The sequence below is a fragment of the Littorina saxatilis genome, linkage group LG12 (assembly GCF_037325665.1).
Source record: "Littorina saxatilis isolate snail1 linkage group LG12, US_GU_Lsax_2.0, whole genome shotgun sequence".
Classification (NCBI taxonomy): Eukaryota; Metazoa; Mollusca; class Gastropoda; order Littorinimorpha; family Littorinidae; genus Littorina; species Littorina saxatilis.
In genome coordinates this window covers 23,302,099-23,317,922 of record NC_090256.1, presented here as the reverse complement: position 1 = coordinate 23,317,922, position 15,824 = coordinate 23,302,099, and the positions used below count along the sequence as shown (strand labels likewise).

At 44.9% G+C, this 15,824-nt stretch overlaps 3 protein-coding genes across 3 annotated transcripts in view; 2 read left to right on the top strand and 1 right to left on the bottom strand.

The window, feature by feature from the left end:
• LOC138981562 (phosphatidylinositide phosphatase SAC2-like) overlaps positions 1 to 15,824 on the bottom strand; it is a 245,162-nt gene that overhangs the window by 71,647 nt on the left and 157,691 nt on the right. The window lies entirely within an intron of this gene.
• LOC138981550 (carbonic anhydrase 1-like) overlaps positions 1 to 15,824 on the top strand; it is a 36,534-nt gene that overhangs the window by 14,971 nt on the left and 5,739 nt on the right. The window contains exons 2-5 of the mRNA XM_070354504.1: positions 9,025 to 9,066; positions 9,591 to 9,764; positions 11,510 to 11,655; positions 12,128 to 12,223. Of these exons, the coding sequence (XP_070210605.1) occupies positions 9,025 to 9,066; positions 9,591 to 9,764; positions 11,510 to 11,655; positions 12,128 to 12,223 (458 nt within the window). The remainder of the gene's footprint in view (positions 1 to 9,024; positions 9,067 to 9,590; positions 9,765 to 11,509; positions 11,656 to 12,127; positions 12,224 to 15,824) is intronic.
• LOC138981246 (uncharacterized) lies at positions 13,572 to 15,471 on the top strand. The gene is made up of 2 exons (XM_070354082.1): positions 13,572 to 14,619; positions 14,673 to 15,471. The coding sequence occupies exons 1-2, from the start codon at positions 13,572 to 13,574 to the stop codon at positions 15,449 to 15,451; spliced, it is 1,827 nt and encodes a 608-aa protein (XP_070210183.1). The 3' UTR covers positions 15,452 to 15,471.

Below are 15,824 nucleotides of genomic sequence, written 5' to 3'. Positions count from 1 at the left end.
GATAATTCATCGCATGACCCCGACTCATCCCACTTTCTTGGCAGGCCTCTTGGAAAAGATGTTGACACTGACTGACAATCCCTCCCCCCTCCCTGCAATCCCCCTCACCAACCCCTGGTTTCTCTACCCATTCATCTCCTGTCAATAGTTCTCTGAAGTCTGTCCTCCGCCTAACAGGCTCACTAAAAACTGTCCAACCAAAGCAATACCTTTCTAACACTTACATTATCATGTAACCGACTTGTTTGTCTTTGGTTTCCACCGCGACGCTTTCTGTCAACGAGTATCTGTCCCCTTGACCCTATTCACCGACCTATTCCGTAGAACTACAACTATAGATCTCCCTCCACGTGGCTGGATATGCCCTTGGACAACCTTCACGCAAGAACGATGGAACTATTTTTCACAAAAGACCTTTCAGGAAATGAATGTTAAGAAATAAGAGGGGGATTCTTTCTCACTGGACTAAAAGGGGATGAAAACAGTAGGTGGGAGAGACAAGCCTTTTGTGACTTTGCGGTTGGTGGCGTGTGAGAAGAATACATCCGGTTTGGAACCTGTCACCTTCATTTGTTTAATCAAGAGCAACATAAGAAATATGTTGTACTTTGTAAGGTACTCCTTTGTTTTTATGTTTAGGTATTCAGCTGTTGTATGTTTATTTTGGTTGCGAAACCACAGCGCACAGCTAGCAAAAAAAGAAGAAGAAAAAGCTCTTAATGCGAAGAATGTCACCAGTTGCACAAGCCATGCACATACACAGGTAAGATTGAACTAGGCTCGATGAGCGCGATCGAGGAGCACTGCCCCTTTAAAACCACCCTTTTCACCAATATCAGCAGACTGGCTGCTGCCACAAGATCGGGTCACGTGCGCGTACACAAGTCTTTGGGATCCTTCGGTAGGACACGATTCCATTGTACCTTAATCTATAGACCCACACGGCACGAAGTTTAGCTCGAAAACGAACCACAAGTATCCAGTCCATTCTACTCTGAAGTCGGTCCTCCGCCTAACAGCTTGCGTCAAAACTTTGCTACCAAAGCAATATACCTTTCTCACCAAAGAAATATACCTTTCTCACACTTAAATTCTCATGTAACCGACCTTTTTCTGTTTGGTTTCTATCGCGACGGTTTCTGCCAACGATTTTTTTCACCGTGATCCCGTTCATTGACCTTTTCTGTGGGCCTCCTGGAACTGCGAAGCGGTTTAATGCTATATATGCCCTTGAACAACCTTCACATAAGAAAGGTGGAACAAACTTGCACAAAAGATCTTTAAAGGAAATGAATGCTGAGAATAATGGTGGGATTCTTTCTTACTGAACTAAAAGGGAAGAAGAACTGTAGGTGGGAGAGAGAAGCCTTTTGTGAGTTTTGGGGTGTGTGTGTGGGGGAAGGGGGGATGAAGAATGCGTCCGTTTCGTAACCTGTCATCGTAGTTTGTTTTATCAAGAGCCACATTCGAAATCTGTTGTGCTTTATTTGTGTACTTCTTTGTTTTCCCGTTTAGGTATTCTGCTGTTGAAGTGGGATTTTTTGTGGTTTGGTTGCGAAACCACTGCGCACGGTTTGAAAAAACCCGAATGTAACTTAGAAATTCAAAACATGTCACCATTTGCACAAGCAATGCAAAAACATAAGTGATAAGGAACTAGGCTCGTTGAGCGCGAGGAGCACTTCCCCTGTAAATGAGCGCTTTTCACCAAAATCAGCATATTGGCATTGGCTGCTGCCACATGATCGGGTCACGTTGACCGTACGCAAGTCTTCGGGATCCTTCGGTAGGACACGTTTCGACCTGCCTCTACCATCCTCCCTACCACCCAATCAATGATCCCCCCCCCCCCCTATTCTCCATTATTATTTCTCATAATCACGTCAGCGGGATGCTGATCGACTTTGCCTGGTACACAATCAAAGGACAAGAGGGCCATCTCAGTGTAAAGCAGCGGTCATACCCCCCCCCCACACACACACACCACCACATCTCATTTGTGGTGCCTGGTAGAAACAAGCGGAGAAAGCATGGTGTTCTGCGAGGAATGTTGAAGCTTAAACTGCCTTACAACTCCCCCCCCCCCCCCCCACACACACACACCTTTTTCATCTCTCCTTTATCATATTTTATAATATTATACAATCAGCCAATCTTGCACAACATGTGCATGTGCTTTTGAAAAACAACAGCCATAATTGTCAAAGATAATGGACAAAGAAAATGACGAATCTCTCATTCTCTCCCCCGCGCATCACAATGTATATTGCTACTGCAATCCCTCTTTTGGGCGAGGGCTGGATGTAAAAATGCACCTGGTCTGCTTATACCATTACCCACGCAAATTAAAAATGATCTTATTTGATCATATATCTATTTTCAAGGATTTTCTCCCTATATAAGTATTCACCGGCCTCTTGTTTTCGTACTGTGCACACAGTAAACGAACATGCAAGATCAAGAATGTGACCCAGTCAGTGCTTATAGAGCGACGATCATTTTGGTGACAAGGCTCACACCGTCCTTGTGGGTCTCTCGGCATTTGATGTCGTTTCAGAAAAAGTTTGAACAACCATTCATGTTGTTATGAAACAAAACAGGCTGACCATTCTTTTCCACAAGTAAAGTTCAAGACGGCTAGAATAGGCGATAAAGGGTGTGAGTGATATATTATAGTCCTTGGGAAGAGAGAGAGAGAAAGAGAGAGAGAGAGAGAGAGAGAGAGAGAGAGAGAGAGAGAAAGAGAGAGAGAGAGAGAATGTGTTTTGGTAGATGTGTACAATTTATACGTGCCCGTGTGCATGCAAGCTAATCATTGGTGGTATGTCCCCCCCCCCCCCCCCCTCTCCGTTCCCGCTTTCGTTTTGTTATCTGAGATACATGCTTTAACGCCCACGAGCATATTCGACACAGTAACGTCCAAGGCCACAGGAACAATGGCAAATTTAATGTCTTAAAGTAAATTCTTAACAGGCAGTTAAAACCAGCAACCAACATCATTCCCTTTGAAAATGTCAGTCAGTTTACATCAAGTCATGTAACCAGTTTCTGCGAGTATCTGCTTTCTTAGTTCCTCCGTACAGGCATGATGCCATTCTACTCATATTTCAACAGAATTACAGTAAATAATTATCTGATACAAAAAATGCGATAGTTTTCATCGGAGTATGCATTTCAAGCCAACTCGCCGACATTCCAGAACTGCACTGAAAAGTGTATTGAATTACTGTGTAGTACCTAAAACTACTTTTAACTTTAAAGTTCTACGCAACTAATCTTTGCCGAAAATCTCATTGTGTGATAAACGCGGCTCTCGAACTCCATCCGTATCCATTCGTAGACGGGACTTCTGTCGAACAAAAGTCATTGGATATTTCGCAGTTAAACTGATGTATGCTTTACGTTATATCCTCTCGTATGTATGTGCCTGTTACAAAACGCGAACAAAATATATCTCTCCTTGTCACGCCGTGTTTACACACACACACACACACACACACACACACACACACACACACACACACATGCACCCACACACACACACACACACACACACACACACACACACACACACACACACACACACACACACACACACACACAGTACAGAGGAAAGAAGGGCGTAGTTTGTTAAAGTGTTGTTGCTGTTTTTGTTGTTGTAATTTTAATGTTTATTTATTGGTCTTGCGGAATGCTTGGGAGCTTCTGTGTTCTCTTCCGGAATGCGACATATTAGTTTCAGTGTAACAGAAGCTGTTACAGTCATTTTGAAATTCAAGGGAAATAATAATTAAAAGGGTTTTTGATGATGTAGTACAAAGGCGCGAGTTTATTGGCCGTGTCTTTGTCCTACAATAATATTACGTATTTCGTCGGTCACGAGTTCCTGCCCTGCGCCACAATGCGCGTTTAATTGTGTAACGAAACTCGTTGATTTGTTTGTTGAATGACAGCGATGTTTCCAGGAAGGTTTCGGATGGCTTTCTGTATGTAGAAGTTAAGCTGATCCTCAACTCTGTATCGAGATCACTTGCACAATCGACATACAAGGCAAGGCAGGTCTTCGGCTTTAAAAATCACACGGTCGTCAGATGTGCCAGATGAAGGTCAAAGTTTTGGCGAATGGAATCGAGTCTAATAATAATAATAATAATAATGACAGCTTACATATGTATACACAAAGAAAAAAGCCAAGCACCCCCCTTCAATTTCGCAATGACTGATTTTTAAAGTTCTGGTATGGAAACAGTAAGTTCAGGAGCTCGGTTTGACAAATGTTATCGACAAGAGCAACTCTTTGGAAATAACATCACACAAGAAAACTCCAGTTTTGATTGGTTTTAATCGTGATTTGGTACCTTGCCAAAAAGTGACGTTTTAACCCTAAAACAGTACCCCTGATAAGTATGGAGCTGCAAGCTGAAAAAGACAGGTTTAGGTAAATGTGTCATGAAAAAAATGTAATTGAGAGTGCTCAGATGGCATACGCGATTCAAAAGTTCAATATCGAGTGAAACCCCCGCGTGCCCGGATGACGGCGTCAACCCTGCGTCTCATCCCTCCAGTCAAACGTCGGATCTGTTCACGGGTCACTTGCAACCACTCACGATGCAAAGCTGCCTCCAATTCACGTAATGTCTGCACAGGAGGCTGCAGAGCTTGTATACGACGCCCCAGGATGTCCCAAACATGCTCCAGCGGATTAAGATCTGGACTCATTGCCGGCCATGGGAGTGTTGTTACAGCGTTGTTCTGGAGGTAGTCCACTACTGCCCTGGATCGATGAGGCCTGGCGTTATCATCCATGTACACGGGTCTTGTGGCAAGTGGGTGGTTGTCAAAATGAGTAACGACAACAGGTTCCAGGACATGTCGCACACACTGATCACCCGTGAGGTTGCCACGTATGGTGACAAGGTCTAGCTTGCAGTCATGGGAAATGCAACCCCAAACCATGACTGACCCGCCACCGAATGGAACAGTTTGTCTGATGTTCCTGGGTGTATAGGCCGTGTTCCTGTGCCTCCATACCCTCAGTCGGCCGTCAGTGACATGGAGAAGGAATCTGCTTTCGTCCGACCAGTGGATCCTCCTCCACGTTCTCAGGTTCCATCTTTGCTGTGCCAGACACCATGCCAAGCGTCTTCTCTTGTGGTCATCTGTCAGTCGGGGACGCTTAATGACTCTTCGGGCTGCCATTCCTGCAGCTTTCAAGCGGTTTCGTACGGTCCTGGTTGACAGATGTCGATTTGGAAGCCATGCTCGTTTCAGGACGGTACTCGTTGAAAATGGCTCACGCCGAATTATTCGGAGAAGTGCTCGGTCTTCACGTTCTGACGTCACACGGGGTCGCCCTGACTGTGGATGGTCCTTCACAGCACCAGTCTGACGATGTTTGCGTACCAAACGGCTGATGACGGTGTAGTGGTAGCCAAGTTGACGACCAATCGCTTTGAAGGATGCTCCTGTAGCATGCATTCCTATAATCTGCCATCGGATCGCCTCTGATAATCGTCTTCTCGCCATGTTCACAGAGAATGTTTGCAAATTGTCGTCGCCCAGTGTTAAATACAGAAATTTGCAGCGTGAGCATACTGCCTTTTTTAACATTCATGGGTTGCATGCTGCACGTGCTTCTCACAGGCAGTGGCGACACAATCTTGACGCGTGAACTTCCCAACCTTATTATGGAAACCCATGTATGTCATTACGAAGAAAAACAAGTCGCGTAAGGCGAAAATACAATATTTAGTCAAGTAGCTGTCGAACTCACAGAATGAAACTGAACGCAACGCAACGCAGCAAGACCGTATACTCGTAGCATCGTCACTCCACCGCCCGTGGCAAAGGCAGTGCCCGTGGAATTGACAAGAAGAGCGGGGTATTCGTTGCGCTGAGAAGGATAGCACGCTTTTCTGTACCTCTCTTCGTTTTAACTTTCTGAGCGTGTTTTTAATCCAAACATATCATATCTATATATTTTTGGAATCAGGAACCGACAAGGAATAAGATGAAAGTGTTTTTAAATTGATTTCGAAAAAAAAATGTTGATAATAATTTTTATATATTTAATTTTCAGAGCTTGTTTTTAATCCGAATATAACATATTTATATGTTTTTGGAATCAGCAAATGATGGAGAATAAGATAAACGTAAATTTGGATCGTTTTATAAATTTTTATTTTTTTTTACAATTTTCAGATTTTTAATGACCAAAGTCATTAATTAATTTTTAAGCCACCAAGCTGAAATGCAATACTGAAGTCCGGGCTTCGTCGAAGATTACTTGACCAAAATTTCAACCAATTTGGTTGAAAAATGAGGGCGTGACAGTGCCGCCTCAACTTTCACGAAAAGCCGGATATGACGTCATCAAAGACATTTATCAAAAAAATGAAAAAACCGTTCGGGGATTTCATACCCAGGAACTCTCATGTCAAATTTCATAAAGATCGGTCCAGTAGTTTAGTCTGAATCGCTCTACACACACACACACACACACGCACGCACACACGCACATACACCACGACCCTCGTTTCGATTCCCCCTCGATGTTAAAATATTTAGTCAAAACTTGACTAAATATAAAAATGGTAAAACAAATTTGACTCAATTATTATCACAAATTCATTCGGGGGGTGCTTGGCTTTTTTCTTTGTGTATATAACGCGAACTACAGTAATCTATGCTTTCCGTGCTTTACATATTAACTATGAATAAAAACATAGTATTTAACATATAACATCAAATACGTATACATTCTGGCAAAATAACGCAACAATAAACTTTCAACAACACATTAGCCACTTATTGACAATACGGTAATACCATGCAGATAGATAAACATAAACAAAAGTGTCGATGTTTTGCCAACTGCCGACTTCAAACAACATCCCTGGTCTGTACCATGCGCATTTGTCTCTTGTGCTGTACAAAACAAAACTCAAAAGCGTACAGTTAATAATAAATTAAATGTTTGTCAAGTGCGTGAGACGCATGTTGGTATGACTGGTTCAACGCCCTTCAGTTGTAAATGCCCGGTACAAGGATTTCCCGTGTCGTAGAAATAAAATAAAATAAACTTCATTTTCCAAGTGCACAGTCTGGGGAGCCGTTTCACAAAGGAGTACTAAAACCCGTCACGAATCTCTGTATGGTCTGTCTGCCACTCTTCGTTGCATCAGTGGCTTTATTGACACATGCAAATGGAAAACTAAAGAGTGAAGTTCGTAGGCATGACTCCTCGCCCTTCAATGGTATGTTGGGTGCAGGGATTTCCCTGCCATGGAAATAAAACACTTCATTTTCATGTTTATGGTGCACTTTGGGAGGGGCAGTTAAAACCGTGAAGGGTTTGAATTTGGTGGAAATTCCACTCTTCACTGTCTGAATGGTTTTATTGACACTTGCCAGCACAAATGTTACGCAATCTTTTTTTTTAGTACAGTAGTATCATATCATATAAAATCTGTCTCTCTCTGTGTGTGTCTCTCTCTCTCTGTGTCTCTCTCTGTCTCTCTCTGTCTCTCTCTCTGTCTCTCTCTCTGTGTCTCTCTCTGTGTCTCTCTGTGTCTGTCTCTCTGTCTCTGTCTCTGTCTCTCTCTCTGTCTCTCTCTGTGTCTCTTTCTGTCTCTCTCTGTCTCTCTCTCTCTGTCTCTGTCTCTCTGTCTCTGTCTGTCTCTGTCTCTCTCGGTCTCTGTCACTCTCTGTCTCTCTCTCTCTCTCTCTCTCTCTCTCTCTCTCTCTCTCTCTGTGCAGTGATTTGCATGGTCATAGCTCACTCAAAGTTTAACTGCGAGAAAGGTCTTTGATGCGCAATCTAATACAACCATTCTTTGGCATACAACATCCAGTCTCTCTCTCTTTCTACACGACTATCTCTCTCTCACACACACACACTCACACACACACACACACACACACACACACACACACACACACACACACACACACACACACACACACACACACACACACACACACACACAAACTCCCCTTCCATCCCTCTCCTTCTCTCCCGCCCGACCACAATGTAAAACAGAGCACACGTGGCCACATTTGGACTGATACTAATCTCGTCATTATCACGCTCCCTCCCCAGGCTATTGTTTACTGACAAGTCAGTTCCGCGCTTGTCAAAAGACAAAACATGTCAGAGGGCAAACAAGAAAAAGATAAGAGGACACAGAACTTGAAATGACGGAGTCAGCAAACATTTTCAAAGCCCGTTCTTCCTCTCCTTTAGCTTTCTCGTTTGGTACAGATGACCTTCATGACTTGAGGTCATCTCAAGAACGTTCGCCAAAGGATGGGTTAATTTCAAAAGCCAATACAATACAGTGTGAACCTGTCACTGGACAGTAGGATAAAATCTACACAAAAACCTCTTTCAGTTTGTTTGTTTGTTTGCTTAACGCCCAGCCGACCACGAAGGGTCATATCAGGGCGGTGCTGCTTTGACATATATAACGTGCGCCACACACAAGACAGAAGTCACTGCACAGGCTTCATGTCTCACCCAGTCACATTATTCTGACACCGGACCAACCAGTCCTAGCACTAACCCCATAATGCCAGACGCCAGGCGGAGCAGCCACTAGATTGCCAATTTTAAAGTCTTAGGTATGACCCGGCCGGGGTTCGAACCCACGACCTCCCGATCACGGTGCGGACGCCTTACCACTAGGCCACCGTGCCGGTGTTTACCTCTTTCAGTGGCATGTTAACGTGGTCCTACTGAGAGAACAGAAAGAAATTTTTTTAAGCACCTTTTGACGATGACAGTTATGGCACATTTCCTGCTCAGGCTGTCTCGTATCCGTTAATAAGTCTGCAAGTTTGTAAATCTCTCTATCACACACACACACACACACACACACACACACACACACACACACACACACACACACACACACACACACACACACACACACACACACACACACACACATACATTTCTTCCATCTTACCCTCGTGTATTAGCATGTTTGTTCTGACAACGTGTTATTTGACTGTGTGTTGCAGATGTCATCCTGGGAGCGGAATGGAGCTACGAGGGCGAGAAAGGTGAATAGACGGCGTTACGGCGGGACTCGAACCACTAGAGTTACGGTGGGACTCGAACCCCTAGAATCTGAAAGGCCGTGAACTAGACCCCCAACAAACACGGCGACTCTTCCCTGCTAAATTAGCCTTGGTCAACATTGACGTCAGCAGTCAACAAACCTTGCGCTCTCTCTGTCTCTCACGCTCTCTAGTGTGTGTGTGTGTGTGTGTGTGTGTGTGTGTGCCCCCCCCACCCTGTCTCCCTCGCAAAATTAATCTCCTGTGTTTTTGTCTCTCTGTATATCTGGTGTCTGTGCGAGTGTACCGACTTTCTAACTGCAATGTGTGCGTGCAACATTGAGTGGAAGGGTGCATGGACAGGCACGCAAACTTGCATTAGTCTCTCTCTCTCTCTTTCTCTCTCTTTCTCTCTCTTTCTCTCTCTCTCTCTCTCTCTTTCTCTCTCTCCTTCATCTCCTCTCTCTTTATCCCCTTATCTCTCTCCACCCCCTGCCCTAACAAGACAATCCCCCATGGTGTTTCAGGGCCACACTACTGGCACGAGCTGTTCCCCCAGGCGTGTTCGGGCAAGTACCAGTCGCCCATAGACATCCGCTCCGAGGAGACCCTCTACGACCACGACCTCAAGGACTTCGCCATCTGGTTCGACCCTCCCAGGCCCGGGTCCACCATGACCCTCCTCAACAACGGACACACCGGTAGGTGCTCACAGATCAGGGTCGTGAAACAGGCTTTAGATAAACATGTTATGAACAAAGGGAAGTAAGCGCTCTAAATGCATACGACATGTGTGATAGAGTAAGTGAGAGCTATTCGGAACTTTCCTCCTGTCGCATGGCACCTGAGACAATAACAAGCACGGTAGGTGCTCACAGATCAGGGTCGTGAAACAGGCTTTAGATAAACATGTTATGAACAAAGGGAAGTAAGCGCTCTAAATGCATACGACATGTGTGATAGAGTAAGTGAGAGCTATTCGGAACTTTCCTCCTGGCACCTGAGACAATTAAAAGCATTGGAATGAGCAAGCGATTCTCATCGTTTTTTGTAATTTTAATTTTGTAAACATAACAGTTACATTGGTGCTGCTATATATGCATACAGTGCTTCAGAAAGTGTCTCTCTCTCTCTCTCTCTCTCTCTCTCTCTCTCAAGTTTTGACTAAATGTTTTAACATAGAGGGGTGAATCGAGACGAGGGTCGTGGTGTGTGTGTGTGCGTGTTTGTGCGTGTGTGTGTAGAGCGATTCAGAGTAAACTACTGGACCGATCTTTATGAAATTATACATGAGGGTTCCTGGGTATGATATCCCCCGACGTTTTTTCAATTTTTTGATAAATGTCTTTTATGACGTCATATCCGGCTTTTTTAAAAAGTTGAGGCGGCACTGTCACACCTTCATTTTTCAATCAAATTGATTGAAATTTTGGCCAAGCAATCTTTGACGAAGGCCGGACTTCGGTATTGCATTTCAGCATGGAGGCTTAAAAATTAATTAATGACTTTGGTCATTAAAAATCTGAAAATTGTAAATAAAATTATTTATTTATCAAACGATCCAAAATTACTTTTATTTTATTCTTCATCATGTTCTGATTTCAAAAACATATAAATATGTTATATTCGGATTAAAAACAAGCTCTGAAAATTAAAAATATAAACATTATGATTAAAATTAAATTTCCGAAATCGTTTTAAAAACAATTTCATCTTATTCCTTGTCGGTTCCTGATTCCAAAAACATATAGATATGATATGTTTGGATTAAAAACACGCTCAGAAAGTTAAAACGAAGAGAGGTACAGTAAAGCGTGCTATGCAGCACAGCGCAACCGCTACCGCGCTAAACAGGCTCGTCACTTTCACTGCCTTTTGCACTACCGGCGGACTACGGTCATTGTGAAAAAATGTAGTGCGTTCAATTTAATTCTGTGAGTTCCACAGCTTGACTAAATGTAGTAATTTCGCCTTACGCGACTTGTTTTGGTTTTCGTTCGCGGAGATTACAAACCCCACAGGGAAGCCCAAACATGTGAAACTGCACGGTCGGCGGTTCTCGTTTGGTCTGATGCGTCAGACGCAGTTATTGATCGCAGACCCAGTCACAGCCTCCTCCCCCCCCCTCTCCTTATGCCCAGACATCAACCCTTGAATCCGATTTATCTCTGAACGCCTGTCAGCCTCTCGCCACACAAGCACAAAGACAGAGAAACACACACACTACCTCTCTCTCTCCTTCTTTCTCTCTCACTCTCTCCTTCTTTCTCTCTCACTCTCTGACATCCTCTCCCACTCACTCCATCAACCCCTCTACAACCCATCAGCTAGCAATCTCCACTTCAAAACGAAATCAGCTATCCCCAACTTTCTCCAATCATAAATGAATTAAGCTTTCTACACTGAAAACTCAGCGAACTACAACTGTGTGTCCCTCTATGTTCAGTGCAAGTGGTGACGGACGGTGAGTTTTACGTGGCCAACGGAGGCCTGCCCTACATCTACAAGACAGCGCAGTTCCACTTCCACTGGGGCCACGCCAAGCACCATGGCTCTGAGCATCTCATTGATGGAGAGGCCTTCCCTCTCGAGGTGAGATCGAAGCAGAAGAGATTGTGTTTATATAGTATATATTATGCGTGTGAATAGTGGTGGTGGCGAGGTGAGAGAGAGAGAGAGAGAGAGAGGGAGAGGGAGAGGGAGAGGGAGGGAGTGAGAGAGACACACAGACAGAGAGAGAGAGGAGGAGGGGTGTTTGTTTGAGAGATTATTTGTATACAGTATATGCGTGTGGATGGTGGTTGTGGTAAGGAGAGAGAGAGAGAGAGAGAGAGAGATTCGTCAAGAAAATGTCAACACACGTACGTCCCACTCGAGGTCGACGCAAGTGTGTGTGTCTGCGTACGTGCCGTATGTGTGTGTGTGCGCGCGCGCGCGTGTGCGGCATACGTGCGTGTTTGCGCGTTTATGGGTGTCCTCCCTTACTCGAGTATTCATGTGCACGTGATCGCCGTTAATGTCACTAAGGTTTCTTCCTTCACGACGATGTATCTGTGTGTTCCAGCTCCACATCGTCAACTACAACAGCGACCTGTACGCACACATCGGCGAGGCCGTGACAGAGAAGCAGGGACTGGCTGTTCTGGGTGTCATGTTTGAGGTCGGTTCTTTCTCCACACCAGTAGTCCATACAGAATCTCAATTTAGACCCACGTGGACATAGTCCCGAATTAACCCAATGGAAGTGACGTCGCATACTGAAAGAATAGCAAACCTTTGAGATTCACTAAATGACCGTGAACCTCACACGGAGTTAAATTGAGTTATTGCCGGGGTTAATTCGGGAGTATGTCTACAGCATCTTATTTACAGCCCAAAACAGTGACTGCAGTCACGGATGACCAAAATGGTCAATCGCAAAGTGTATTTTTGTAAAATGAATAAAAACCAGAGTGGCTGCTAAGTCTTCACATTGTTTCATGAATACATGGCGGAAAACACACGAGTATCTAGTAAGAAAAAAACCCGCTAAAAAGCAAAAAATAGAAAACAGAACCAGACAAAAATCTTCCGACCCACTGACCTTATTTCTGTGAGACATGTTTTCAGGGAACTCGCTCAGTTGATCTCAGATCTTTTTTTCTCGTTCTCTCTCTCTTTCTTTCATTTGGTTTCAAGTCTGTGCTGGGCAAATTTCTATTTAGTTATTCATCAGCATAGTGTTTAAAAAATAATTTCTATTCTGTTCATTGAAGCGACACCACCACACATGTACCCTGTGAAATTCATTTCCTGTTTGGGAAAATTAAACGTCCATTTGTAATTTATCACTGTCACTGCCAACGCGATTAATTTCAGCGGTGTTAATTCTGAAGCGTTTCCGCCTTCTTGTCATAATCATGCTACTCTGTGCATAACCTGTGAAAAGCCCAAGGTCAGGTTTTTTCATCTAGATTTGTATTTCTCTTCTTCCTACTGCCCCCTTGTGTTCGTCGTTTGCATAACACGCTTGAATCACATTTGCAACGATCAATGATTTGCAGCATTCTTCGCCATAAGCCCGTCCTGTTGAACCGACATTAACTTTTAACAAATCATTTATTACCATTCTGCAGGAGTAAAATTTTCCCTTAATGATTCCGCTGTAAATAAAATCATTGCAATTTTAAAATGTAAGATGAGCTAAAGGCATTACCATATTCTAAAATATTCTGCCGTACTTTGCGCATTCGTTTGTCAGACTACGTATGTGGCGCGAGGAAACCTGTGTAAAAGTACCTGAAAACGTACATAGATTCTTCGCGGGATTTAAGGCTGCTGATAGCTACAATACAGGCAAAAATCGGCTGTAACCAGCGCTTTTTTGATGGAAGAGCAATGATACCAACACGTTGAATTGGTCTATGACTTTTTTTTGTGTGTGTGTGAAAACAGGGAGAAAATACATCACCACCCTGCGAGGAAAAAATACCCGATCGCACTTTGCGAGAACACACTAACTGACCCACATGCACAGTGTGGACAGATGGCCTTCTGGTGAAGACACAGAGATGTGGAGTCAGTGGAAAGATGCTGTCTTGGATACGATCCTTCCTGCACAACCGCAGATCGAGGGTCACAGTCAGCAGCCGATTGAGCAGGAGGGTTTTGATACGACACGGTGTCCCACAAGGCGGAGTGATCTCGCCAACTCTTTTTTGATCTTCATCAACGATCTGCTGCCTGAACTGCCAAAGGGAGTCAAAGCTGCTTTATATGCCGACGATCTGGTAATGTGGTGCACCGAAGAACATTCAACCACAGCAACATACCGCCTGCAGTTGGCAGCTGACAAACTTGCAGCCTGGGCAGACGACTGGTGTGTCAAGATCAATCTAGAGAAATCCACGACCACACTCTTCACCTTGTCCCCAAAACAAAAGCCAGGAGTCATCAAACTTGGCGACACACCACTCAGGAATGATGACGAACCAACGTACCTCGGTGTCACATTCGACAAACGACTGACCTGGAAACCACAGATCCAGAAAGCAGAAAACAAAGCCAGACGCAAATTGGCAATCATGAGAAAGCTGGCTGGAACAAACTGGGGTGCCAGTGAGAAGACCCTGAAGACACTGTATGAAGGCACGGTGAGACCCCAACTTGAATACGGAGCCCCAGCCTGGTCAAGCGCTTGCAAATCCAACCACCTGCAAGCCCTGGACAAAGTCCAGAATCAAGCACTCCGTATCCTGACAGGAGCAATGAGGTCAACTCCAATCAAGACCATGGAGTCCCTGACAGGAGTCCAACCGTTGATCACTCGAAGAGACACAAAGACACTCATCCAAGCAGAGAAATACAAAAGCCTACCAAAGCACCCAATGAACAGCAGAATGGAAAAACCTATCAGGAACAGGCTGAAACGCTCAAGCTTTGTGCACCAAAGCAGAAGCCTCAAGCGACAGTACCTACCCCACCTGCCGGAAAGCACTCTAGCTGCCGCCCGATGCCACAGGAACATGCCCAACACCTTGGGAAGCCAACCAGAGGGTCCTCGAGATCAACACAACTGTGAAAGGCGTGACATCACGGTAAGAAGGCGCTTACCCTGGCCATGATTGCAGACCACTACCATGAAGAAGCGTGGATCCACGCCTACACTGATGGGTCAGCAACTGATGCTGTGAGAGATGGAGGAGCCGGCGTTCTAGTTCGGTACCCAGAGGGAGAGGCACAAACAGCGAGCATTCCCACAGGTTTGCACTGCACCAACTATAGTGCAGAAGTACAGGCCTTGAAGACAGCAGCCACAATAGTTGACGGATCAGACCATGAATGTCCTCAGGTCGTCTTTCTGACAGACGCAATGTCAGCACTCCAAGCTCTGTCTGCCAACAAAGAAACTGAGCTCAACAACGCCCTCCAACAGGTTGCTCAGAACCGAAGGGTCGTGCTTCAGTGGGTGCCCGCTCATTGTGACATAGCAGGAAACGAGGCTGCAGACAAACTTGCCAAGGAAGGTGCCTCAAAAGAACAGTTCACGTCCCAGCTGCAGTACAAGGAAAAAAAGACAATCATCAAAATCAAGAGGAAAACCAGAGCGGAGAAAGATGACTACCACCTGCTCCAACGTGAAGAACAAGTCGTCCTACTCAGACTCCGCACTGGACATAACAGACTAAACCATCATATGGCCACAAAGCTGAAGCTAGTTCCCTCCCCCCTATGTCCGTGTGGCAAGAATCAGACAGCAGAGCACATCCTGCAGGCTTGTCCATACCACAGTGCTCTGAGGGACACCATCTGGCCAGAGGAGACAGCGCTACAAAAGAAGCTATACGGCCCCAAAGAGGACTTGGAGAGGACAGCACGTTTCGCCCTGCAGTCCGGACTGACGATCTAACAGCGAACGACAAGAAGAAGAAGAAGACCCACATGCACAGACAGTCTAGATCAGCTAAACGCACAACCACTATAGAACAACTCGGCTGCTCTGTTGCGCATTCGTGTTTTATTCCCAGACCCGGAGGTCTGGGTTATGCGGAGGCATTTGCCTGTGTGAACGGTGACATTCCGGAACTAGTTTTAGCGCCATTTTGTTGTGAAATACGTCATCAGTTTGTGTACACAGAAAGTTGTGACATCAACATTGTTCATCTGTAGAAAGTTGTGAAATCCGTCACCCTGTGGGAGGAGTGAAGGCAAAATAATGTTCATCACAGAGTTTGTGAAATACGTCACCGCAAAATTGTTCAACAAAAACATCAAAGGTCGCA

Excerpts from the sequence above, each read along its gene's own strand:
- LOC138981246 (XM_070354082.1), top strand. The coding sequence starts at position 13,572 with ATGCACAGTGTGGACAGATGGCCTTCTGGTGAAGACACAGAGATGTGG. Across the intron at positions 14,620-14,672 it reads TCCTCGAGATCAACACAACT|ACCACTACCATGAAGAAGCG; the intron begins GTGAAAGGCGTG and ends CCATGATTGCAG.